The sequence below is a fragment of the Cupressus sempervirens genome, chromosome 3 (assembly GCF_028749045.1).
Source record: "Cupressus sempervirens isolate cs-2001-9-10 chromosome 3, ASM2874904v1, whole genome shotgun sequence".
Taxonomy (NCBI): Eukaryota; Viridiplantae; Streptophyta; class Pinopsida; order Cupressales; family Cupressaceae; genus Cupressus; species Cupressus sempervirens.
Genome location: NC_143120.1, coordinates 1047787888 through 1047814239, shown reverse-complemented (window position 1 = coordinate 1047814239; position 26352 = coordinate 1047787888). Strand labels below are relative to the sequence as shown.

Sequence of the window (26352 nt, the reverse complement as noted above, 5' to 3'; positions counted from 1 at the left end):
TATTATGTAAAACAATCACAAACCACATACAACTCTACTAGAAACCGTCTCTTCTGAAACCTTCAATTGCAATTGGGTGTTACTTGGAATAAGATACAGCATACCCTAGCGATAAAATCTGCAGCCAACTCTCTCATATCGCTAGCATCATCATCACCATCACATAATTCAACTAGCCTCCACACAGCTGAGACCACACCAGGGTCACATGGCCATTCTCCATACTTGTGAGACTCCATATTGGTTCCCTTCTTTAACATAATTATTTCCCTTTCTTGCAATTTACTGTGAAGTCTCTGCATACTGAGAATATGAAGAGCCAAATAAGCATAAGCTGTGCTTAGGATGCTAAAAATCATATAGCAGATTTGGTAGAAAAACATACAAGAGACTTCTACTTGAAAATAAAAATAATAACTTTCAGCCCTTTAAGGAATCTACTAATAGTTGACAGTTAAATCTTAGGAAGATGTACCTCCTGAGACGTAACTCTTGAGGAAGACTTGAAATACGTTCAACAAACTAGCATAAAATAGAACAATTAGGATGCAACAGTGAGAGAATAAAAATACGTATTGATTTCATATTCACAATCCTTCAAATCTTAAGAATCAACCTTGATAAACTCATTAGCCGATGTCTGTCCAAAACAGAGCTCCTGATGGAAATTCCTTATGCGTTCAAAGCACTCCAAATCAGGAAAAGGATCTAGTTCCTGATTAATGATATTTCAAAAACCAGAATTAAGACAAAGGATTTTATTAGCAAAGCAGGGACGATCCATATTGACATAACTGTTACCCCAGGTAGTAAAACACAAGAAGAAGCTCACGTACTCTAATATAATCGTGCAATGAATGATCAGCGTCCACTGTCAATCGATGAACCAATGCCAATAAGCAAGCAGATAAATTTAAACCACCATCTCCAGCTTTACTAAAATCAGAACTAACACAGCATGCTACAAGTTTTGGTATTATCCACTGCAGCCAGAGACAGATCCATAAGCAAAGCATTAGAGTACATGTTGGGTCTATCATCATCCATCCATCAATAATATATAATTTCAACAATTATCAAAAGAAAGCATTGTTGTCTCAACTAACCACACAAAAGCCAAAAAACCAAAAACAAATGTGTTTTGTAATGCACCTTAAGTTGATCACCCAATACATGAGAGATGTCCTTCAAAGGAAGTCTTTGAAAAATGTCAAGTAAAGATGACAGCAAATGACAGCATTGGTCTTGTAGCTGTTGGAATCTTAGCGATTGAAGTATAATGTGAAATAGATAACTGCAAAGGCATTCAAACATTGTCACTTACACTACCACAATTGTTGTCATGATCTATATAGAAACTAACCAAAAAAGTCACTAAATAGTGATTTCAATACACAGAATATGAAAGAGATCATAAAACACAAAAATTATTTGATGGCCAAGATGCCTGATATCCTTTACAGTCACCAATAGATTAAACCCTTATGGTAGCAAAACATCATACATTACAACTTATGGAAGGAATGACACATGCTATATTATCATTTATGATCCCAAATGAATAAAACAGTCGTCGAATTCTCACTACAATGATATTCAACTCCAACATATAGCACTGCCCTAATTATTAAATGGAGAGAAAATCTGTAAACTCTACATGAGATAACTTTTTAACTAATATAATTAATTAGATAAGTTAAATTTCAAATCTTCACAAACAAAATTCGGGAACCAGTTAAGAAAACTATAAAGAACACTGTAACCACATACAAGCATCTTAAAACTTTTTAACAACTTCAAACAGTGATACAATAATACACCCCCTTACCGACAAGTGCTAGGAATAGAAGTTCTGTGTTTGATCACATCAATGAGGACTCCAAGTCTAGCTAACATGTGGCAACGGTGCCGTGGATGAATAGCTGAATCAATTTGATAATGTATCTGTAACAGAAACTACAGATACAAATAGAAAGCGAAGTCAATAAATTTAAAAGAATTTAAAAAACTAAGGAAAATAATTTAACATTAGAAAGCACCTAAAATTCACAAACTAAACAAAATAGTCACCATAAATACTCTATCAGGTCGGAAAATGTTGATCTTATCTACAACACCACTGTAAGAAGCAATCTGATCACTGAGAATGCTCACAAATACAACAAACAGATCAGATACACCAAAAAAAGTCAAACAGGCCAGCAACATAAACAAATAATGAGAATTTAAATAACAATATAAATGAAAGATACATACCTATCCAAAAACCCATCAACAACAGTTTGAATTGCCAAAACAATGGTATCCTTGGAAAAGTAAGGAAACTGAGGCTCAGATCCTGAATGGCAAAGATCAAGCAATGAGCTCACAATTTCCATCTGCAAAATGGACCTATGAGATTAGACACTTGTCTGATTCTATCAAAATAAATTGTAAATCAAATTTGAAGATGCATATCAATATCCAAACTAATGCATTTATAATATGCAGTGAGGTGTAATTGTCATAAAATGTGAGTATAGTATATGTATAGTGGATGCAGAATTCAAAATAAAAACAAAGCAGATCGTACTATCAAATTATCATATTCTGAATTCGATGAGCTGTTGGGAAAAGACACACATTATAGCTTGACATCTTTTCATATTGATTCGTGTACACTCCACTATGTAGTGTGTTCTTTTTTATTAACTCGTTAAATAGGGACAATTACCTTGCAAACACGATTGCAAGAGACATTTTTCCTTCAGACCTCAGTTATTATTTTTAATTACTACTTATGGAACTTAAAATTATGCAAATTTGATGATATAGATATATGGATAACAATAACATTATTCAAAGAACAATATGTAGATAGGAAACTGCTCACTGCTAAACCTGATATAACTGATAATAATTGTGCAAGATGAACTGGGCATTCAATGCTAAAGATATTAGCCTTCTCTAATTTGACAATGAAGCATGTGCTATGGTATCTTCCTATTGCAGATAGCAATGAATTCTACCTCTGATCCAACTTTACAAACTTGCAAATGTTCCTAATATTGCATATAGCAAGGCCATTGCTATCTCTGATTTCAGTCCTTAATTATATGTAATGTAAATGACGATAATATCACTTATATTGATGTGCTTCTGTTTCAGATATGTATCTATTTTCTTGCAACAATGGTAATGATGCTGTGTCTAATCTTGGCAATATTTTCTTTCAACAATGGTAATGCTTCTGATAATCGGTTTTGATCAATGCAACTGAGATAGCCAAAAAAGGCTTATACTCAATGAAGTGATCCATTGATGGATAAGATATAAAAAAGGTTAACTTCTGAATGATCCTTGAAATGTTGGTCTTCAACCACTATATATATTATATATATATCCTTCACCATTGAATGGTCACACCATTAAGACATGCCCATCCCTTTGCAAGAGATGGCACCTCCTCACAATGCTTAACAGATAAGTGATTAACTTACAAGTGGTTCCCTAATGCGACTCTTCAACTTAATTAACTTATTATCATCAACTTAAGAAGGGCTCCGATTCAGGATTGGAGAAGCTGATTTTGGCATCCATACTGACTATGATAATTGGACTGAAGAACCTCAGTTTAGTTTCTATAAAACCTACATATTTCCCCAACTTGTTACCTATCAATTTAAGAGTCTCTTTTGTTATTAGTTCAATAGGGAGATTAGGCAAACTAATAGCACAATCTATTATTAAGGAGCCTAGGTTGTTTGGATTAAACAAAGGCAGCTAATCAAGGGCTCTAAAAGATTTGCCTTTGAAAACTAGGTGATTTTTAAATAAAAATTCTTTTTCCAAACTGGAGCTACAACACTCAACATAAAGAAAATCATTTTCCAAGATAGTTACTTCTAATTCCTTACCATAAAATTCTTTCAACCATCTCAAAATAGATTCTACCTCTGTACCTGTTCTCATCCATCTGGCATAGAATCTGTACTTCTGGCATTGTCCCTATGTATATTTCACTTGATAACCTTGAAGATCTAGAGCAAGGATTTCCTCCATGATAGTCGTCGTTGGACTAGGGACGACTGCTTCCTATTGGCTTGTTGGGGCTCCCTTCCTAGCTGGTTCAAGTATGGGATCTAATTTGAATTTAGGCAAGGGCGATCTCAAAACCCGATATTATAGAGGAATGAAAGGATTAGAATCCAAACAATGTTTGGACTGAGTCGATTTTGGTCTTCTTGTAGATAGCGATTTTATGTGAGTTCTAAGGATAAGGGTGGGAAAGAACTCGAGTTTTTGGAGGATTAAATGTTGCTTCTTGTTGTTTGGATTGTTTAGATTTTACCTACGTAACCCAAGGATATGCCCCCACCCAAAAAGGCCAAGTTTCGAAAATGGGGACATCCTTGCGACGGGGGAATGGGTATGGTGTCGTCGGTAGAAATTGTGTATCAGCCGACGAGTCCTTTCGGAAAGGTTCTTGTTATGTAGCCGACGGGTCCCTTCGGAAAGGTTTTTGTTATGTAGCGACATGTTGTATGCAGCCGACGGACTCCTTCAGGAAAGTTCTTCGAAAAGTATTTATAACCCCTTCGGGAAGCATTGTATTCATCTTATCATAAAAGCATAATGTAATGTTCTAGCATATGTGAATAAAATAAGAAGTTCTGTTGTTCGTCTTTCCATTGTCTGTATGCATTCATTGATTTATTTTACCCATACGGTAAACATTTGGCGCCGTTGCCCGATTGACCTGGTACGCAGGCAAGCGAATGGAAATTAAATGCCGAATCAGTTGAACAAGAATAAGGATAAGCTAAAGGAAAAGGATGACATATGCGTCGCGCAGGAAAATTTAATTTTGGCACAGCAAACAGAGCGTTGAAGGAGATTTCAAAAGATTGCCAACGGAAACAAGAGCGCGGAAGGATTGTTGAAGGAGACTCAACAACGGCTTGATTTGGTGGAAGAAATGAGGGATGAGTTTCTAAACCTGCATACGCCACGAGAACAGAATCCTGACGGAAGGAGATCAACTCGCACAACTCAGAGTGCCGAGGGAGCACGAGCGTGGAGTGACCTCTTCGTCCGAGATATACTTCTGGAACAGATAGCTTCAGTTGACGAAACCTCTTCTTCACCAAACAGCGCGGGTGTTCAGAACAGCGTGGGTGTTGGAAATAGCGCGGGTGTGCAGAACAATGCGGATGTCCAAAATAACGCGGGTGTTGGAAACAGCGCGAGTGTGCAGAATAGCGCGGGTGCTCAAAACAACGCAGGTACACAACAAAACCCCCAACATACAATGATAATGGCAGGTCTGAAAGAAAAGTTGCCTAAATTTGATGGTGATGAAGCAACTAATCCCATTCGACATTGTAAAACATGTGAAACGATCTGGAGAGCGAATGGCATAACAGATGCGAACGAATGGGTCCGACAGTTTCCAGCCACCCTACGGGGAGTTGCGATTGACTAGTTTACTGACACAGATCTGTAGAAATTAAACACTTGGGATAACATTAAGGAGTTTTGTGCAAAATTTCAAATATCGCGCAATGATAATGAGATCGTCAATGAGATATTCAATACCAAGCAGAAGAAGAAGAATGAAACAGTACGGGTCTTTGTCAGGAGGTTGAAGGACTTAGTCAATAAAATGGAGAATAAGCCGGCAGATGGGCTCCAGAAAAGATGGTTCATTGAAGGCCTTCACTCAAAGTTGCAGAAAAAGATGAAGATCGTGCCACCATCGACATATATTGAAGCATACAATTGGGCATTGAATCTCAAAAGTGAACAGAAGACAAAGAAGAAGAAGAAGACCAGCTCATCCGATTCAAATGACGACGAACCTTCTGAAGAAGATAGCAGCGACAATGAAGGCAGCAGCAAGAAAGTTCGTGCTCTTCAGAAGGACTTTCTACGGATGATGAAGGAGTTCAAAAACATGAACAAGGAGCCTAAGGGCAATGACCTATGGTGCACAGAGTGCAAGAAAGAAGGCCATATGAAAGGATCATGCCCGAAAGACCAATTTTGTGAGATTTGCCAGATTATGGGACACTCTGTAAAGGAATGCCCTTTCAATTTGAAAACAAGAACACCGTAGCAAGTGTTCCTAACACAGGAGGCATCCCTGTCAGGAGGGAACGAGAACACCAGTATGGAAGGTGCCACATCGGGTGGATATAGAAACAACCGACACGGTCAAAACAACAACAATAGCAACAACAACAATAATGGTGGAAGGAGTCGAATTCAGTATGATGCGAATGGTCGGCCGATAGTTCAATACCACGCATGCAATCTATGGGGTCACTTCGCCCGAGAGTGCACAACGGAAAACACACCGAAGTTGCTATGCCGATGGTGTGGACCTGGCGATCATGACGATGCTAAATGCCCGAAGTCTGGAGTAAACTTGATTACCGTCAGGACGAACGAGGAAGAAGTTCTGGCAATCACTCAGAAGCAGGCAAAGCTATACCCCGATCCGACGAAGGAAAAAAAGAGACTAGAGGAAGCACGGGCAGAGATCCAGAGAGCAACGCAGATAGAAACAGCACACCTGAAGGAAACGCCGAGTACCTCCGCAAAACAGAACATTGTACAGCAAATATTGCAAGCTGAGGTACCCATCAAGATAAATGATCTGTTGCTCACTGTGCATTAGCTCCGATCGGCACTCACAAACATCGTTCCCGCTACTAAACTCCCAGGAGAACATGGAAGGGAGCAAGAAAGTGGAGCAAGTACAGCGGACAAAAACAAGGAGAGTAGCACAAGTGCAGAAGACCCGATGCTGTTAGCTCTTTCATCCGGACACTATCCGGCGGTTGTCGAAATGGGCATTCTCAGAACTGTGCTGACAGACACGATCGTAGACGGAGGATCTCGGGTCAATGTCCTTCCAGAGGATACTTGGAAAAAGTTGGGACAACCGACATTGTGGCCGCCTACCTTCCAGTTGTTAACAACCGATCAACATGGAATCAAGCCATTGGGAGTACTCACAGCGCAACAAGTGACGATTGGAACACAACCGTTCTTGTTGGACTTTGTCGTGATCCCACTGAAGCGGAGAGGATACAATGCTATTCTGAGTCAGGGGTGGTTGATACAAGCCAAGGCGAAGCACAATTGGAAGAAAAATACTTTATCACTTGAAAGCAAAGGGCGGAAGTACGTCATCGATCTACACACTCAAATGGTCGGGGAAGAAGCTCTATCGTCAGATTCCAAAGAAGAAGAGGATGAAAGGAGGCAGAATATGGAACCAGATCAGGAGGGAGTCCTGCGATTGGAAGGAGGATTGACAGACGACGATCTAGATTCAGTGAACGGTCTTTACCACTGGCAGATAGAGGACTACGAACTCTTTCCGAGCTGTAACATGTTAAGAGTCGACGAAGGTAAGAAAGAAGGAAATGAATGTCCGAAGGAACACAGAGAAGCCGAAGAAGGAAATGAATGTCCGAAGGAACTTGGAGAAGCTGAAGGAGGAAATGAATGTTCGAAGCAACACAGAAAAGCCGAAGAAGGAAACGCACGTATGATTGAAGTTGAAGGAAAGAACATATAGTACGAACTCAAAAGGAGGAAAGATTCCACTGTACGACCACGCAGGAAGAAAGTATTACGTCACACCACAGATATAGCAGAAAGGTGCCAGCAGCAAGGAAGACACATCATACGTTCCGCATAGGAAACAAAGCGGAAGGGTTTAATAAAAGTTGCAGCAGTACGGAGTGGATGTGTTATTGACAACCAGAAGGGGCAGCTGATGGAGTCCATGGTACCAAGCTTCAAAAACAAACCGGGCGATATGGAAAACCGGATGGAGAGATCGTGTACCTTAAATAAACTTGATGAGCAACAGTTGCAGGAGTGGGCTACAGAGGTGACACAGAACAGGTGCAAACCATGGCACTATAGACACTTGAAATTGAGCAAGTTCCAACCAGGACAATGGGCATTGAGGTATGACGGATGGAACGAGATCAACCCAGGCAAGTTTCAAATGAAATGGGTCGAGCCGTATCAACTTCGGGAAGTGGGTGATAATGGAGCAATAAAACTATGGATCCTAGACGGAAAGGAAGTCACCGACGTAATGAAGAGGTCAAAGTTGAATGTCTAACATGATAATGCACCTCCGTGGAAGAACAACTGAGAGAAGACTGTAAGTATTGTATATATGTAAATATTGTACATAATTGTTTCAAAAAAAAAAAAAGTGACGAAAAAGCTACCGTACGGATTTTAAAGCCAGCTAACGTACGACTTCTTGAATACTCACCACTCTACGGATTCTTAACTGTTCACCGTACGGTTGTTGGAGGAAGAGTACGATTTTTGTGCAATACGGATTTCACCAGGTTTAGCATCTTGTTATGGATTTTTTTTGCATAAGTCTGAGAGCATACGGCTTTTCCTGTACGGATTTCCCAGTCAAGTGTACAATTTTTTGTGCTGTACGGATTCCACCAAGTTTCTGTATTCGTATGGCGTACGGATTTTGGAAGAAGCTGAAGTGAAGGCAATGTACGGATTTGCTAGAACTCTAAACAGTACGGATTTTAATATGTGATGTACAGATTTTATAACAATAATGCAGTCTAAAGTTTTTTGAAGGGATCTGTCATACGGATTTTGCATATTGTGGTGCAAGGTTTTTGCATAATGTGGTGTATGGATTCTAAAGGTTTGGGCATACGGCTTCTAAATGTTATTGCATTCAGATTTTGAATGACATTACAGGTTATTGCATAAGGAATTGGCGTACAAGGTTAACGATGTAATGTAACAGAGGGTGGCAGTACCCCTCGGGGGCGTTGCCCCTTGGACCCCTAGTCGTTGCGAATATCAGTCGTGGGAAGTGTGACCAGTTGATGAAACCTGGAGCTGCTACAGGCATAGTGTGCTAGAGATGGAAAGATCTACGGAACAAGCATTTTGAGAGGGGTGTTACACTTGGAGTAAGTGTTGGCCGTGAAGCTGTCTTAGTGGATGCAGGGAGAGCTCGGGAGGAGTTGATCATCCAGTTGAAGGCAGTACAGCGACACTTAGTTCAATGTACTCGGAATTGAAAGGCAGAAAGTGGCACAGGTGGCTATCAGGGTCAAATGTCAGATTGGCTAAGGTGACAGTGTTGAAGACCAGTTAGTCAGTCAATGTATTTTGATTGTTGATTTGTCTCAGAGATTTTGTAATAGTCGTTAGGAGACGACTTTTCATTTTGGGGGGGATGATGTCGTCGGTAGAAATTGTGTATCAGCCGACGAGTCCCTTCGGAAAGGAAATTGTGTATCAGCCGATGAGTCCCTTCGAAAAGGTTTTTGTTATGTAGCCGACGAGTCCCTTCGGAAAGGTTTTTGTTATGTAGTGACATGTTATATGTGGCCGACGGACTCCTTCGGGAAAGTTCTTCGGAAAGTATTTATAACCCCTTTGGGAAGCATTGTATTCATCTTATCATAAAAGCATAATGTAATGTTCTGGCATATGTGAATAAAATAAGAAGTTTTGCTGTTCATCTTTCCATTGTCTGTATGCATTCATTGATTTATTTTACCCGTACGGTAAACATATGGGACATCCTACCCCTTTCCCCCTTCCCCCTTATCTGAAAATTTATAGGAAATGTCTCGGAAACTTGGGAACTTCGGAAAAAAAATTGGGAACGTCCATACGTCTTGGGGACCATTCGGGGTGCTTTGGAAGTCCCTAGGACAAATGGGTGTCCTCGATTTTAAAGACAACTTCAACAATTACAAAATGTTTTTCTTTTTATAAAACATTTTCATTTTTAATTTTAGGGTGGGCCCTTCCTTCCAAGTTCATGCTAACATATTTTTTGCAAGGTGATGGGAAAGTATAAAAAGTACATTATAGACCTAGAACATGCATCCTTATGTCATTTTCTAACAATACATTAGTGCATGGTTGGTCTTGGGTTGACCTGAGTCCTTTGTGGAAGATGTGGTGAATACGAGAAGTCGCATCAAGATACCGTCTTACTGTAACAAACCTATATCATGATCAAAATTGTATAGAGGACCTTTTTGTATTAATGTCAGTCCACTTACAATGAATTGGAAGTGTAGTTTCAAAATTAAATGATGGTAGTGTGTTTCAATTTGGAAGGTAGGTTACTATTCCTGTTGCTATTGAAAAGAATTCTAAATTATGTTCTTGGGTATATTTCAAATTTTTATGTTATTATTTTAATATTATATGCACATTGACAATAATTCAAGAATATGAATGCATTATAGCATATTGAGCATTGAGTTCGATTATTGAAATGTTGTATGTTAAGGTTCTATGACGTTTAAATGGCATGGTTCATCCATGTCTTCATATGAATGTACTATATATATATGCACATTTCTCTATATATTTGTAATATCCCTAGCTGGAAATGACTTTAACAAAGCCCAATTTATTTGCCTAACATTTCGTTAAACACTTTGCTAACCAACTTTGATATTATTGAGATAGATCTAATGACAATCTTCACTTCATTACCATTAATGTACTTGTTTATTTGCATCATGAAACTTTTCTCATTCAAAAAGGAAACACATATTCTGAAATGAAATAATAACTTGCTTCACAATTAAATTCAACTAGCTGCAATTTATTTATTTCCAACTATGATGTCCATTACAACAATGTAAATAGAACCTGGCAAATTCTGGAGATGATTTAATTAACAGCAGATAGACATCCTCAGAACATGACCCCAACCTCTCTTGATATCGCTACAGGCAGACCTCAGAAATTGTTCAGCCCCTCCCAATTGCAAATTGCAGCCCACCAATTATCACAGATAGTTTCAGAATTAGTATGTCAATGCTGGAAGTGATCGCAGCAGCACCCTCTAGATCAGACGCAGCCTTGCAAAATTGATCACCAATTCCCTTCTAGACCAAACAATAAATTCTCCATAGTAGCAAAAAGATCAATGGATTACCCACGGCAACAAACGCTCCTTAGATACAGTTAGAACAGTAGGAGAAATTAGCAAATAGTTTAACCTCAGCATCCATTTGCAACACAATCCAGAATAAAATCTCATATTCAAATCTACAATATTTCAGCTGTAGATCCAATGGAACAACTCAGAATGCAAACCCTTATACCTCAGCAAGGGATTTGGAAATCAGAACCTCAAAAAAGCAACAAAGGCAACAAAAGAAAATAAATATTCAAGTATGTATTTCTCAACAAATGGGCTTGTATTTATAACCTCCAAATTCCATTTTGTTGCCAAAATGTAACTTCACTCGAGAAGCTTCACCACACAACATTAATTAGAAGTTTCTTTTAGATTCTCTCACTTGGCTTAACTAATTAATAAATGACACTTTCCAATGATAACTCAACTCTCAACTTAAGTGACATTATAAAGTTAAATTATAACTTTATAATAAGCCATTTCATAATTAATAAGAATTTGGCCACGAAAAATATAATAACTCCCAAATACTCATCATTTAAGTATGTCGTCTGAAATAGGAGTCATACCTATTATTTCTCCATGTGACCAAGTACACTTTCCAAAAATAGAAAGGGTCCATCTCTATCAACACCCAACTTAGCACAAATAGTAAGTACACAAAACTAAGCCCAAATGAAGTCCAATCTGAGCCAAACGAAGACCAACATGTAGCTTATTCAATTGTGGAGAAGATATGACCCTCTCAAGCCAAGCCACTGCCTCAAAAGACCCTCTATCCACGATAATTAGCCTACGAGAATCACAATAATAGGCTAATCCCCGAAACTCTGATACTGACAAAAATGGGGACATTACAATATTTTATATTTTCCCTATATTTATATAGTCGTCCCTGTTCCCCCCAACCCCACCCCCTCAATCAGCAAAAAAATTGTCATCCCAGAAACCCATCCTGCCATCCACATCCCGAAAACTCGGGGGAACATAGGATTTTAAAGTCATCCAACTCTCAACCTCAGATTCATTCTTCGCTGGTTCAAAAAGACTGCAAGGAACCAAGTCTGGAGTCGATTTGCAGTAAAAGGGGAGGGCATATTTTGTGCGCCAAAACATAAAACATTGTTTGTCAAATTTTGCCCTAGCCGCCTAGTTTGCATGTCAGAGTTCGTGCAATTCATTTTTGTTTTTTTCTTACATATGCACTATTTTCAATTCATTAGTACTAAGCAGGGAGCATGTGAAATTAACCTGCAAAATCTTGTGAAATTACACAAATATATAAAGAAATTGCAAAAATACTGAAAATAAAAAGAGATTGTGTAATTTAAAAATTACAGTGCCCAACTAAAATAACAAAAGTACATAGACATTGTGATATGCACCTGCCATTCTGATCCCTTGGACACTATTTATAAAAAGGAAATCCAACAGATAATATAACTGTCTCTGGTAGAAAATGGTGAAAGTGACAAAGGTTAAAATGCGACAAAATAAAAGTTACTGGCAGGTCAATGATGAGAGAGAATGTATCTGATGAGCTTTCAGAATCTTTTATGTTTTTAAGAATGTGATTTAAACGGCCTTGTCAAATCTCCTTTCTTCACAACCAGAGATGATGTCTATCTGCGCAAAATTGGTAAGTAATTGCCTATTGTGTGTCGCAGATGGGAGAGGAGTGCTTTTTACATTCACCAAGTCCTCCTTTTGGATCATATCTACCAATACCACATCCGTATTGCTTTCTTCTATTACAATTTACCACCTACCTTTAAATTGCTCATGCGGTAATTTTTATTTGCCGGATCTTGTTATAACTCTTATCCTCTTACTATATCTTTTTCCTCTGCTATATACAATGTACAGAAAATTATTTCTTAGAAGTCGCTGAGATAGTTTATTATAACTTCTGCTGCCTCCTAATGTCTTAGCATGGAACCTTTGACTTTATTCTTGTCTTTCCCTGCATTTTGTATGCTGCTGATCACTGCGCCCTTTCCTTTTAACATTGAGTTTGTGATCTTATTTACTGATTTATTGTATGTTGCTTCGCTGCTTATTGGGCAATATATTGTTCGCTGTCTTTGTTTGTTACAGCCTTCTGATCGCTCGCATCCCCTACCTTCTGAAAATGAATTGGGTTATATGAAACTTATATTTTTGCCGGGCAATTTACCATAGACCTGCCCCCAACAGCTTAGCTTTTCCTTGTAATAATTCAAAATCCGTTAAGACTGATTTGCAATGATTAATAGTACTATTATTATTATAGACGTGGTAGAATTTACTAACATTAACAATTTTGTATTATTTATCACATTTTATTTTCTATATTGACATATTTTAGGTTTTAGATTATAATTATTGTCACACTATATTATTTCTTTAGCAGCAGTCAAATTAACATAAAACCTACAGACTCTCAAAGATAAGGTGAGGTGATTGTGAAGTTATTCTCATGATCACCAAATGTTCTAGTTGGAAAAAACTTGAGGCACCTAAAATCAATTTTTCAATTTGTTAAGAAATTCTACTTCAATAGGATTTGCCCTTTTTTTTCTTACTCTGAGAATACATTTAAATCTATGTAAAATCTTGGATAAAGCTACTTGTCAACACATTAAAATTATGCAAAATCCTGAATAAATTTACTTATCATGTTTTAAGGCTTTTTGTCGATAAATAGGAAGGGGAATACTATTAGCCTATACCTCATTAAAAAAAAAATTATACACATTAAAAATAGCTCAAGATATCATTGCTCCAATGCAATTATTTAGACCTAAGACATCATACAAGATATATCTTTCTATCGACTAAACCTTTACACCAACACCTCTTGTTGGTGCAAGTGCTAGTAATAATTTAATGAATCTTCCGGAATTTCTTTCATAAAGGCAATAAGAAAGAGAAGTCTATTAAATAAAGTGAATTTTATAACATATCTTTACTTTACTCACTTTTAATTGAAGTATTTAGAACTAAAGTCACCCTTTTAATATTGAATTTAATTTCCACAATTTAAAAACAATCAATTTAATTAATTAATTCACCAAAATTGGGGACACTACAGAGGAAACAAGTGAGTTGCACCCTTCAAAATCAAGATTAAATTTAACATGCAAGAGATCCATGGAGAAATTTGTACATTGCTAATAAGGAGCCTCTTAAGATGAGAGGAAAAGAGCTCACTTTTCATCATCAAGGAAGCGGAAACTAGCAAGGGTGCGGGTAGCGACAAGCAAGAGGTGAGAAGACTAGAGAGAAGGCAATGAGTGAGGAGAAATGCGAAGAGCAATACTGAGGAGAGTGTGGTCTGCAAGAGGAAGGCATGAGATGGTGAAGCTATGAATAGAGGGGATGAAAGAGGGAGAGGTGAGGGCATAGTCCACAATGCTCACACCCCCATAGTGAGGCCAATAGGTAAAGAGCGCAGAACCCAAAAAGCGTGAAAGACCATTCAAATCACAAGTCTAGAGGACTTGCAAAGCTGGAGTAGATGAGGACCATAGCAGGAAATCGGCCCAAGAACATCATTAGAAATACACTGAAGTCCCAAACAGGTCGGATCAATCTCTCAAGAGCAAATTGAATCAGAACGTAGGTCATAAAGAGGAATCTAGAGTTCTATGGTTTGCGCATTGAAATCCCCGAGAATGATAATGTCCCCCAAAGCGGCAAACTGAGAGACACTCATAAAGGTCAGCAAATGGCTCCCCATCCTCAATACCATGAATAGCATAAGGCGAAGAAGTCGATGGGAAGTAACATATAGCAACGAAGATATCTAACACTGACTCTTATGGTCAATAGGGACCCACATAAATCTGGCATACGTGTCAAAGTGGACAACGGAACTAAAGCTGAAAATATCATCTCTAATCAAACAAGCAACACCTCCAGAGCCACGGACCCCACCAAAAGCACAAACCTCCTCAATAAAAACAGCTAACCATTGATAGCCTACATATCTCGGAAGTGGACCCACAAGACTCTCATGGGTCTCAATGATGACCAATACATCAGTGGACCACACCGCATCATGGAAGAGACCTGGCAATGACCATAAAGAACCATTACCATTCTGGCAGTTAACAAGAAGAGAGAAAGTGGAGGCCTGCCTCTTGTCCAACTACTAATGTGACGTCATTTGGTCTTGGGCACCTGCCTCGCTTCTCATCCATTCGTGGGGGAATCACGAATGACTTCTTTAAGATTCCTGATAACTGCCAATTTCCCAACACGTCTGGCCTATGCCTCAAGACCACGAGCGTGTTCAGCTCTGTTACCTATGCCTTCGTGAGATCTTTATCTAGAAAAATCATAGAGGGGAGAGAGAAGAACTTGCTCTTCACTCTAAGAGCACGAAGCCTGTCTAGAAAGGTGAGAAACCCAATGAAAAGGGTGTCACCTTGACCAATCCAGCATTTATCCAATATGATGTCGAAAATACCAAACTAATCAATAAGGAAAGAACGTCCAGCAGAGAGAGGATCAGAAGTGGGAGGGAGACCACAGACTCGCAGATTGAGCTCACGAACACGTCTCGTGCTTATCCTCTATCTTCCCCTAAACAATCTTATCCAAACTCGATAAAGGTGCAGTAGCAGCCGCGTATTGCAAACAAAGGCCCATGATTTTACTTTCTGTTTAGTTTCATAAATCAAAGAAGAGTGTTTTGCTGCAATTTCAGATTGTTGTGCTTTGATGGTATCTAACCCATCAAACTGCTTGATTATTGATTCCACATGGGATTTTAAGCTTGCAGTCTCAAAAGTGAAAGTATCAAAAAAAACCTTTCATCTAAAAAGTATTCGAGCCTATGGCATGTTTGAGTACCATAATTGTCTCAATCAATGAAAGTATTTGCTCTCTGAGCATTTGATTGTCCATTTCCAGCTTAGTAACCCTGTCGTAGAGCCTCTAGAAGGTCACTGGCTGTGTTTGTGATGAACCTACATCTCCACTAACAATCATCTTTGAACTATAACTAGACCCTGAGATAGTCAAAATCTTACCCTCCAGCAATGTGAAAGAGATGCAGGTCGCACACAGAGAACAAAAAGGATAAGAAGAGGAGACGAGACAAGACAAGACCCCGGAAGAAATCAGCTACGGAGGAGGCTGGAACAAATCAACTATGGAGGATAAATGAGGGCCGGAACAATCATGGGGAGAGAGAGGGAGAGAGAGGGAGAGAGAGAACAGTCGAAGGAAAATAATAGCAGAATAATAGACCCCAAATGAGAGAGCCACCACTAAAAACATACGAGCGTCCAGCCTAATCAACCCAATCACCACGACACACCAGCAAATCGAAACAAAGGACGCCCGAACTTTTACCAATGCTCAGGCTACATCAATCTAGCACACAAGAAGTTGTATACCTATAAATAAATTTCCTCCAAAATATACTATCAAAGCCATATCAATTCAGCTACTTACAATAACCAATGTCAAGAGATCAAACAAAATTAGAATCAATACAAAAGGAGAGCAATGCCACTATCCCATCAAGCAAAAACTAATCCCTAAATGAAAAAGATCATAATCTAGAAGAAGATCAAATGGCTTACCATCAATTGCTGGTCTGCACTATACCAATGAGCTCAAACAATCATCACAATTTGGTGAGGCACCTTTCCCTTTCTCATGAACATCCTTCTCAATATGATTATCCTGGATCTCTACTTCAAAAAGAGGACTATCATACAATATCTATATTTGGCTCAAGAAATGAATTATCATAAGATAAGATCAAATTATTAATGTCCAACAAGAAACCACCAAAAGGGTCTAAAGGACTTAAAGCCTACAACAAGGAAACAACCAATAACAAGAGTCCAAGAAAGAGCAAGCAAGAAAATGAAAGAGAACTGCCAAGGAAAGAGCTTGAAGTCCCTCCTTGGGGGGAAGAAGTCCAGCACTAAAGGGTACAGTATGGGGCGACCAAGAGTCCCAATCCATCTCAAAGTATCGCTAGAGATGGAGTATCAGTATCAAATGAGTGCATTGCACGGTCTCACAGCTCTGGTGTGGCGAGAGATAGGAGTATTGGGTGGCCGCTTCACACCCTAAGCAGGAGACATAGACAAGAAAAAGGCAGTGATAAGCTGATTTGAGGAATAGGAGCTGCAAAGTGTGTTCACGAAGCTGCGTGGTCACCAAGAGGTAAAGCTCAAGGCACCACTGATAAGTGTATTTGAAAAATGTTGGCAAGGATTTGCTTTCTCTGAACATGAAGTAAAACCTCTCTATGATCTCGTAGTAGATGGGATAAGATATCTCTATATATCTAGCTCACAAAGTGAACTGCCTAAAAAGGAATACATATTAATTTTATACTCTAGTTCAGGGATAACTTTAAGAAACCCCCTTTTGGAAAAAAGTATAAAATTATGGTGATTCCAACATTATTTTAGGGGCAAAAAATTAATTTCTATTGGTGATTTTGTGTCCATTGTATGAAAATTATGTAAAACCCTGGCGAATCTTTAATTATTGAATAAACTTGCAACTACAAGTACAAATAACTAGAAACCATAGTTTTATATCACCTAAAACACAACCCTTTCAATAACTGATAGATGACCCTAAATCAATGGTATAAGTCCTATTTCAAGCAAAAAATTTAAAGGACAACAAGTTTTAGAGAGTCTCCGAAATAATGACACCTGTCCTCAATCAATCTATTTTGGGCCAAAGATTAAAAGGAATAAAACTTACTTGGAATGTCTCTGAAATAGAGACACATGTCAAGTATGTGTACTTAACATATAACCTAACTAAAAGATTTGCCACAAATTGGCAAAAGTGTCCATCAAATAAGGCAATCCTGGGGAAAATTGTAGGCAAAAATATTCATTTACTGTGTTGAAAGATTAAATTCCATTGGCAGAGTCATTACAAAAATAAAAATAATTATGTTTCATCATTGGCGATTGGTCTAAGCATAGGACCAATTTTTATAAAGTGTTGGCAACCCCAAAAGTGCAATTTGTTTAACCAAATCTAGGGTCCACGATAAGTGAAATTCACCACTATAGTTATCCCTTCTCTAGTTCCACCCAATCCTCTTGTTGGTCCAACTATGCACAAAAAATCTTGGATTTCACTACAAGATTCTCAAAAATATAATATACTTGAAATCGGTCAAAATAATCCATTAGTTGCTTGTCTACAACTAGCTAAATATCTTTATGAAGATAGCTTATTATTCGATGTAGATATACCCCTAATATAACCATTAGTTTTTCACTTCATTTTTCCTTTTAAGACACTCTCCATGTCCTTAGTTTTTGAGAAAGTAGGTATCATTTGTCATACCACAAAGTACAATCTTCTTGTCATCATGATAGAATTTCACCTCGACGGTTCTCATATTATGTGGGAATTCTCAAAGGGAACGGAACCATTGTACCCCTAAAACCATACTTATTTTACCCATTCCTACTACATAGAAATCGTCAATGATTTTTTGTATACCCAATAAAACAAAAATTGGCTGTCATTGTTTGGACACCATGGAGTTTATTATTACTATCATTAGTCTCCCTTTCACTTTACTGTCCATTGAAAGTCAAATGTCAAATGATAAATCTCATCTTAACATTTTATCTGAAGCCAACTTTGTCTATTATCTTTTATTGTCTAATTTTGCATAGCCATATTGTATAGTCTATCTCTTGTATGATGGTTTTCCCCTTTTCTACTCTCCTCCCAATTCAAACATTGACAAAGTGTCATTGGACACAAGAACTCTCTTTTAACCATAATTTTGGGACTTTGCAAGTTAAAGCACACTCTCTGAGTCCAAGCCAGAGTCCATCAAAACGAGGCAAATTACCTCTGGCCTCAAACTCAATAGAGTCTTGGCAGAGTCATAATGGAAGGGACTATCTTGACTCATAGACTCCCTAGCTTTGGATTCTCATCAACAGCAGGACTCACAAAGAGCAACACAAAAAAGGGTTAACTAAATTGTTTGTACCTTGTATAACATCTATTTTGACCTAAAAAGGTCATTCCATCCTTTGCTAAAGCTTGTGATAGAGAGAAAAGAGTTAGAGAAGAGTATTGTGGTTTTGAGAGAGAAATTAGCAAAAACCGGTTTGCTAATTTCCATTGGTTGTGCAAACATAAGCTTCCTTATAAGTATCCTTTACTTGCATTTCCATTGTTTGTGCAAAAAATGAGCGATCTTGCCTTTGTTCGCTACAACCTCCGCCTTTGCCATCCCCATAGATAGATCTAGGGCACTGATACATCACCACTTGTATTAGAGACCATTGATCCACATGAAGAGTGGAACACAAAGATTGTTGATCCTCTCTTTAGTGATAAAGACGTAGAGTGGGTTGATCAGGTGGATCAAGGGGCAGAGGCAATAGCAATGGTAGTCAAGGAGGCCAGAGCACAAGGAGACCGAGTGCAGGACCCTAAGGCTAGGCGTGATGGATCTGAGTCTGATGATGAGGATTATGTGGGTGAGGATGAGGACGAGGATGAGGATGAAGATGAGGATGAGGATGAGGATGCCCCAGAGGTTCAGCCTCAAACACAGGGAGAGAGGATGGCTCTAGAGTCTTCCATGACTTATCATAGGGTATCTGTAGGACAACATAGGCTCTACTATGAACCTTAGTTTTCCACACTCTAGTTGTTATTTTGATATATGTTTTGAACTTTTGATTCCATGGGAACTTTTGATTCCATGGATTTCATAATCCATGAATATTGTAGACATTTGACAGTGTCACTATGTTTATCTTTATGTTACGTTATTCAGTTTTTTTCCTTAAAAATTCGCTTTATAGTTATCCGATGTATGCAAAATTGCGTATGTGTGTTAAATAGCTTCTATTTATTTCAATTATTGGGCATTTGATGTTAATTGACTAAAAGATGCATGAAAAAATCTTTAAATCCTTAAATATCTTTGAATTCCATGTTTCGATTTTCTGAGCCCTTGTCAAGTCATGTCAAGTCTGAGTCTGAGCACCATTTTGACTTTTCAAGTCAAAGGCGAGTTTGAATCTCGTAACACTGCTTTTAACAACAATTACATACCAATGTTTCTTTGTCCACTCTCCTTTCCTTCCATTGCAAATTTGTCCAAATCAATCTTAAAAATATTCATAATTCAATTGATTACGGTGATTAGTTGTACTTCTTAGGGCATTGGACTAAAGAAGAGTCTTAAGTCATACGTTTAACCTTATTAAGACAAAATTGGGTAAGGCAAGCATAGAATCAGATTTAAAAGGTACACAGGAACAATGTGGCTCTAAGATGACTAAGGCATGGCCAAATAGACTGGAGATAAGGTCCTAAGTGATAATTCAAATCACTAAAAGAACTGTACAACAGCTGCAATTGGAACAAAAATGTCATTATAGAACCAAGATAGCAATGATTACTTGGCTACAGAGAAAGTCATTCCATATAGGAAAGAATAGCAGAACTGAGCATCCAAACCGAAGATGAATCAGTTCTTCTATTGATTTGCATCAAAGATGTTTCAAATTCATTCTAGCTCGCTTGCTGATCTCTTACCTTAAACATATTATCTTGAGTTAAAGAAAAGGGTTCCAAAAAATGGTTGATGAGTTGGTGACAAAATTGAAGCTCTACTTCAGAGTTCTTGAGGTGGATAAGATAATCTAGAATGCATGGCTGCAAATGAAGAACTGTCAAAAGATGAGACATTCTATACCATTGATTTATGGATTTTCTCCACAGATCAACCTGACCCATGGGAAAATCAAGTTTCCATGCTTCAACTTTGGGGCTAGAGTTCCATTTCTTTTTATCCAACAGTATAAAAAATAAATGAAATCTCTCCAGATCATATTATTGCAATAAAGAAGGTTTAAAAGTTAAAATAATCACCACCACTTTTAGCAAAATAATTATGTTCCATACAACATTGAAACAGGTTGAAAATGTTTCACTACTCACCATCTGTTTCTTTATCAGAGCATCTCTCTCATCCTCAGACATCATTGTTACTCGCAGGATGAAGCCCTGGAGAACAGCTACAGCCTTCTCCTGATCACCTTTCTTGTTACCACAATGTAGAGGTAAGCACGCAGCAAAAATAGATGCAAAATGACGCTTTACCAGAGGTACCACATGTTCAGAAGCAACCTGAATCCAAAAAAAATTGAACGTAAATTTTATAGTATATAAGAATGCATATGACGAAGAGATAACGTAAAACAAAGTAGTTCATCGAAGCTTAAAGATATGTTGCCTCAAATATGACAATGCAAGGTCACAGATACCAATCAAAATCTGCCCTTTTACTTCAGAGTAACTGATGAAAGCCACATACTGTCATATTCAACTAGAGATTCTAAAACAAACAGCATCAGAGAATGATATCTACATAAATTAGCCAAGATATTTTATATACAATACACAAATTATTACTTAGAAAATATCAAAATATGTCAACTAAAACTGTGGTACTACTGACAAGCGGATGATTTCCACAGCATGTCATGTTGGCATAACTGATGTAGATTGAGTGAAAGACATTTAGCAGTGCATGTTTACTGGTCAACTGATCAGTTATTGTGTTGTTATTGATGTCAACTTGAAGGTTGTTGGTTGACTTTATACTAAGAGCATTGTTCTAGTATGTGCAGAGTGAAAATCATCTTGAAATGGGTTGACGCAATAGGAACTACGGTGTGTAGCAGCTATGGATGACTAAGGGATGTCTCATAATGGATTGTCTACCATCGTGCAACCTGAAAACAAGTTGGTCAAGAGTTGTGTTGGTTTTAAGTCTGACAGAGCAACCAGGTTGAACAGATAGTGACAGACAGTGAATAATTTGACTGGTGAATAATTTGAATAAGAATAGGAATCGGAAGGAAGAAATCGACAAATTAGAAATTGTGTGTGGCGAAGTCGAACATCGTCGAAGGATAAGACAATTCACCGGGGAACGGACTGAGGGGCAGTTGGAGGAATCACCTAGTGTGGTGGTAGTGCGGGGTTAACAAGAACCAACGAAGAGTGTCTCAGTTCGCTGGAACGAAGGGGACAGAGCAACAAGGAGTTGCTCGAGGAAACACGGCATCAATTAGCAGTGCTTAAGGAGACAAAGGAGCAATTTCTACATTTATCACACACACCACTACACAAGTAAACTTGTGAAGAAGTGGAGAAGAGGCGAGGCTGACAGAGGACACCGGGGCGAAAGGAAGTGTTGAGGCGACACTGCACAGTGGTCAAAGTAACCCACCAGGATCAACTTCTAATAGTTCAATGACACGATCTTGTGGTAATCAACGGGCAAGAAGCACTATGTCTCAAAAGCAAAAACTCCCGAAGTTCACGAGCGATGGGAAGGAAGATCCCATACGGCATTGTCGTACGTGTGAAACGATATGGATCGCCAACGTGATCACGAATGTAGATGAATGGCTAAACCAATTTCCTACCAGCTTATGGGGAGTAGTCGTGGATTGGTTCTCCGACATGGACAAGGCAAAGGTCTCCACATGGGATGATCTAAAGAAAGAATTCCAAGCAGAATTCCGATTGCTCCGAGATGATAACGAGGTCGTAGCAGAAATCTAAAATTGCAAACAAGGGAAGAAGGACATCGTTCGAGCCTACAATCGAAGGCTTAAAGATCTTCTTAGCCGGATGGGTACTCAACCAACGGACGAACTAAAGAAACGATGGTTTGTAGAAGGCCTCTGCGAAGCATTAGGAAGAAAGATGAAAATAGTTCTGCCCACGTCCTACACCGATGCATACGACCATACCCTAAATCTAGAAAATGAAAGCAAAACAACAAAGAAGAAGAAGAAGAGGAGAAGTAAATCTTCATCATCTTCTAAGAGCGATGAATCCTCCGACGAGGGAAGCAATGCCGATAGCAAGGAGGAGCCCAGCAAGAAAGTGCAAGCACTCCAAAAAGACTTGGAGCAGATGCACAAGGAATTCAAATCCGTGATGGGAACAAGTAGCCACACAGAGGAAGGAGAAATCTGGTGCACAGACTGCAAAGAGAAGGGTCATTCAAAGGGAGTGTGTCCCAAGAAGGCAATCTGTGATATCTATAGAGTCCTAGGGCATTCTACAAAGGAATGTCCATTCAACATGAGGACTAGAAGCCAACACATATTGTTCACACAAGAAAAACCATCCACGTCTGGCACAAACAATGACACCCAGGGCAAGAATACTGCCACATCCGACGACTACCAAAACAACCAGCAAGGAGGACAGGGCGGGAATGACAATAGAAATCAAATACAATATGATTCCAAAGGGAGGCCCATTATCGAATGTCGGACATGCAACCAATGGGGCCACTTCGCTAGAGAGTGTCCGAAGAATGACACTCCGTAAAAATTATGTCGATGGTGTGGTCCAAGGGACCACAAAGATGCGAATTGCCCGAAACAAGTAAATCTCATCAACATCGACAAAGAAAAGGTTCTAGTTGTTACCCGTAACTAGGTTAAACAAGCCACCTATACTGACCCCTGCACGGAGAAGCAAAGGTTGCAGGAGGCACGGGAGGACATAGAGAAAGCAATGAAGGCTGCGAAGGATACGAAAGATGATGTTCCTCGACAATCAGAGGGAGAAAACAACTTGGTCAGTCAAATCCTACAAATGGAGGTGCCCATCAGAGTTCAAGACCTCTTACAAGTAGTACTGCAACTAAGGATAGCATTGCTAAATACCCACACACACACGGTGGAGATGAAAAGACAGCCAACCGTGCTAGGAGGGTCCACGACAAATCCCACGTTGCTGACAGTAAGCAACAGTCATCATCCAGTGGTAGTCGAGATGGGAATTCTCGAAACCATCCTGACGGACACCATCGTGGATGGTGGGTCCGGGGTAAATGTTCTTTCTGAGGAGACGTGGAGGAAATTGGAAAAGCCTACCCTATGGCCGTCTACATTCAATCTACTCGGCACCGACCAACAGGGGATAAAACCCCTAGGGACCTTAGTGGCTCAACAAGTAACTATAGGCATGCAACCATTTGTGCTGGATTTCGTAGTAAACCCATTAAAGAAAAAGGGATATGATGCCATTCTCGGCAGAGGATGGCTAGTGGCGGCGAAAGTAAATCACAACTGGAAGAAGAATATCTTGTCAATGAAAATTGGAGGGCGGAAGTTTGCGATTGATTTCCGAACTCAAGTGGTAAGTGAAGAGATGGCATCGTCGTCGGAATCCAAGTTAGACGAAAAGCACCAGACAAATCAGGGAAGAATGGATCCGAACAATGAAGGTGTTTTAGAGTTGGAGGAGTGTTCCGAAGACAAGACGAGTTCACTGAATGGACTTTTTCATTAGCAGATGGAAGACTATGAACTCTTCCATACATACATGCTTGGCGTCAAAGAACCCGAAGATGAGGAGGTATTTCCACCACAGTTCATGGAGTACAGAGAGGGAAATGCAGAGATCAATGAGAGTCCTACCCATTGCTTCGAAGGAAAAGAGATAAGATATAAAGAGCCCTCCGTAGAAGTTACTAATCATGGAGATGCAGAGAATCCAAGGAACATACTTGTGCGAGATGATTGGAACCCAGTCTTGAAGGCCGCAGCATTCAAAAAAATTCTAGAATAAAAGGATGTATTCGCATGGACTTACAAAGATTTAAAGGGAATCCCACCGAAATGTGTGTCCACCGCATCCAGTTGCTACTCAAAGCCATTCTTGTGCAGAAACGCCCGTACTGGATGAACAAAAACTACGTCACCTACGTAGATGAGGAAATACAGCGCATGCTGGGGGCCAGCATAATATTCAAAGTTCAAACAAGCGAATGGGTGTCACCAATTGTAATATCGATGAAGAAGGATAGGATCCAAATCTGGATATGTGTGGACTTCTGGTGCCTCAAGGCGGTAACAATAAAAGATCCCTTTCCAATTCCATTCACCGACATGATTCTGGAAGAAGTGGCCAGACACGAGATGTATTCTTTCATTGATGGATTTTTTGGCTATAACCAAATCTCCATTGCTGAGGAAGACAAACTAAAGACTAATTTTGTGGTGGAGGATGGAGTGTATGCATACAATTGAATGCCCTTCGGAATATGTAACACACTTGCCACGTTCCAGCAGATCATTTTGCACATATTCGAAAAAATGTCGGTAGCCAACTTCCGCACATTCTGAATGATTGGTCCATTTTCATTGGACAAGACAACCACTTAAAGGCACTTGAAGAATGTATGGAGAGGTGTCGACGGGTGAGGCTGGCATTAAATCCAAAGAAATGTTGGTTCATGGTTCCTTAGGGAAAACTACTTGGACATATTGTTTGCAAGACGGGACTAAAGATTGACCCGGATAAAGTAAGGGTGATAGCAGAAATGGAAGCCCCGACGAACGTATCAGGAGTCAAGTCCTTTCTCGAACACATTGGGTATTACAGACGATTTCTAAAGAACTATGCTCGAATAGCTCTGCCCCTGGACAAGTTGACACGAAAAGGAGAACCATGCATCTAGACTTCCAAGCAGGAGACTGCCTTTTCAGAATTGAAGAATAGATTGTTGGGAGCGCCCATACTGGCGTATCCAAACTAGGACAGGGAATTCCACGTCCACGTGGACGCATCAAACTTCGCTATCAGTGCCACGCTGGCGTAGACTGGTGATCATGGTCTTGATCATCCAGTGTATTTTCCAAGTCAGCTACTATCAAAAGCCAAGAGGAGTTATAGTACCACTGAAAGGGAGGCTCTTGGGATGCTGTACTCGGTACAAAAGTTCAGACATTACCTATTGGCCACACCATTTACCTTTTACGTCGATCACTAGGCGTTGATGTACCTAGTGAACACACCAATCATCCAAGGCAGAATTACCAGACGGTTGTTGCTACTTCAAGAATTTACCTTCACCATCATTGTGAGACCCGGGAAGAGTCATGTCATTGCTGACCAACTCTCCCGAATCAAGTCCAGGGAGCTGCCAGAAGGGGTCAATGATGACTTTTCGGATGTACACTTGTTTAGAATCGCCATTCTCCCGGAATGGTACAAGTCTATAGGGGAGTATCTGTCAACGTCCCAATTTTCGAGAGAAATGCTGCTAGGCAAACGACGTAAACTAATTCTAAGAAGCTAGAATTTTCAGCTAATAAATGGTCTTCTCTATAAGATGGGTCCTAATCAAATACTACAACGATGTGTAATGGAGGAAGAAGTGCAAAGTGTTCTAAGAGAGGCACATGAAGGGCCAGCAGGTGGCCATATGGGACCTGACACAACAGCATGGAAGGTTCTTCTCGTCGGCTTATGGGGGCCCACACTTTACAACAATGCACGGGAATAGGTGCTGAGCTGCGACACATGCCAAAGAGCCAGCAAACGACTCGACTCAAGAGGGACTT

General features: G+C 39.3%; 1 protein-coding gene across 9 annotated transcripts in view; it reads right to left on the bottom strand.

Moving 5' to 3' along the window:
- ATM (Serine/Threonine-kinase ATM-like protein) overlaps positions 1-26352 on the bottom strand; it is a 427822-nt gene that overhangs the window by 209374 nt on the left and 192096 nt on the right. For all 9 annotated transcript variants that reach the window (XR_016362919.1, XR_016362920.1, XR_016362921.1 and 6 more), the window contains exons 32-40: positions 20912-21100; positions 2257-2378; positions 2071-2140; positions 1829-1956; positions 1153-1294; positions 837-983; positions 617-715; positions 476-522; positions 105-303 (exon numbers count right to left, since the gene is read on the bottom strand). Coding sequence is in view for 6 of the 9 variants with exons in the window: in XM_089822957.1 (XP_089679083.1) it covers positions 105-303; positions 476-522; positions 617-715; positions 837-983; positions 1153-1294; positions 1829-1956; positions 2071-2140; positions 2257-2378; positions 20912-21100 (1143 nt within the window). In the remaining 3 variants the exon portion in view is untranslated. The remainder of the gene's footprint in view (positions 1-104; positions 304-475; positions 523-616; positions 716-836; positions 984-1152; positions 1295-1828; positions 1957-2070; positions 2141-2256; positions 2379-20911; positions 21101-26352) is intronic.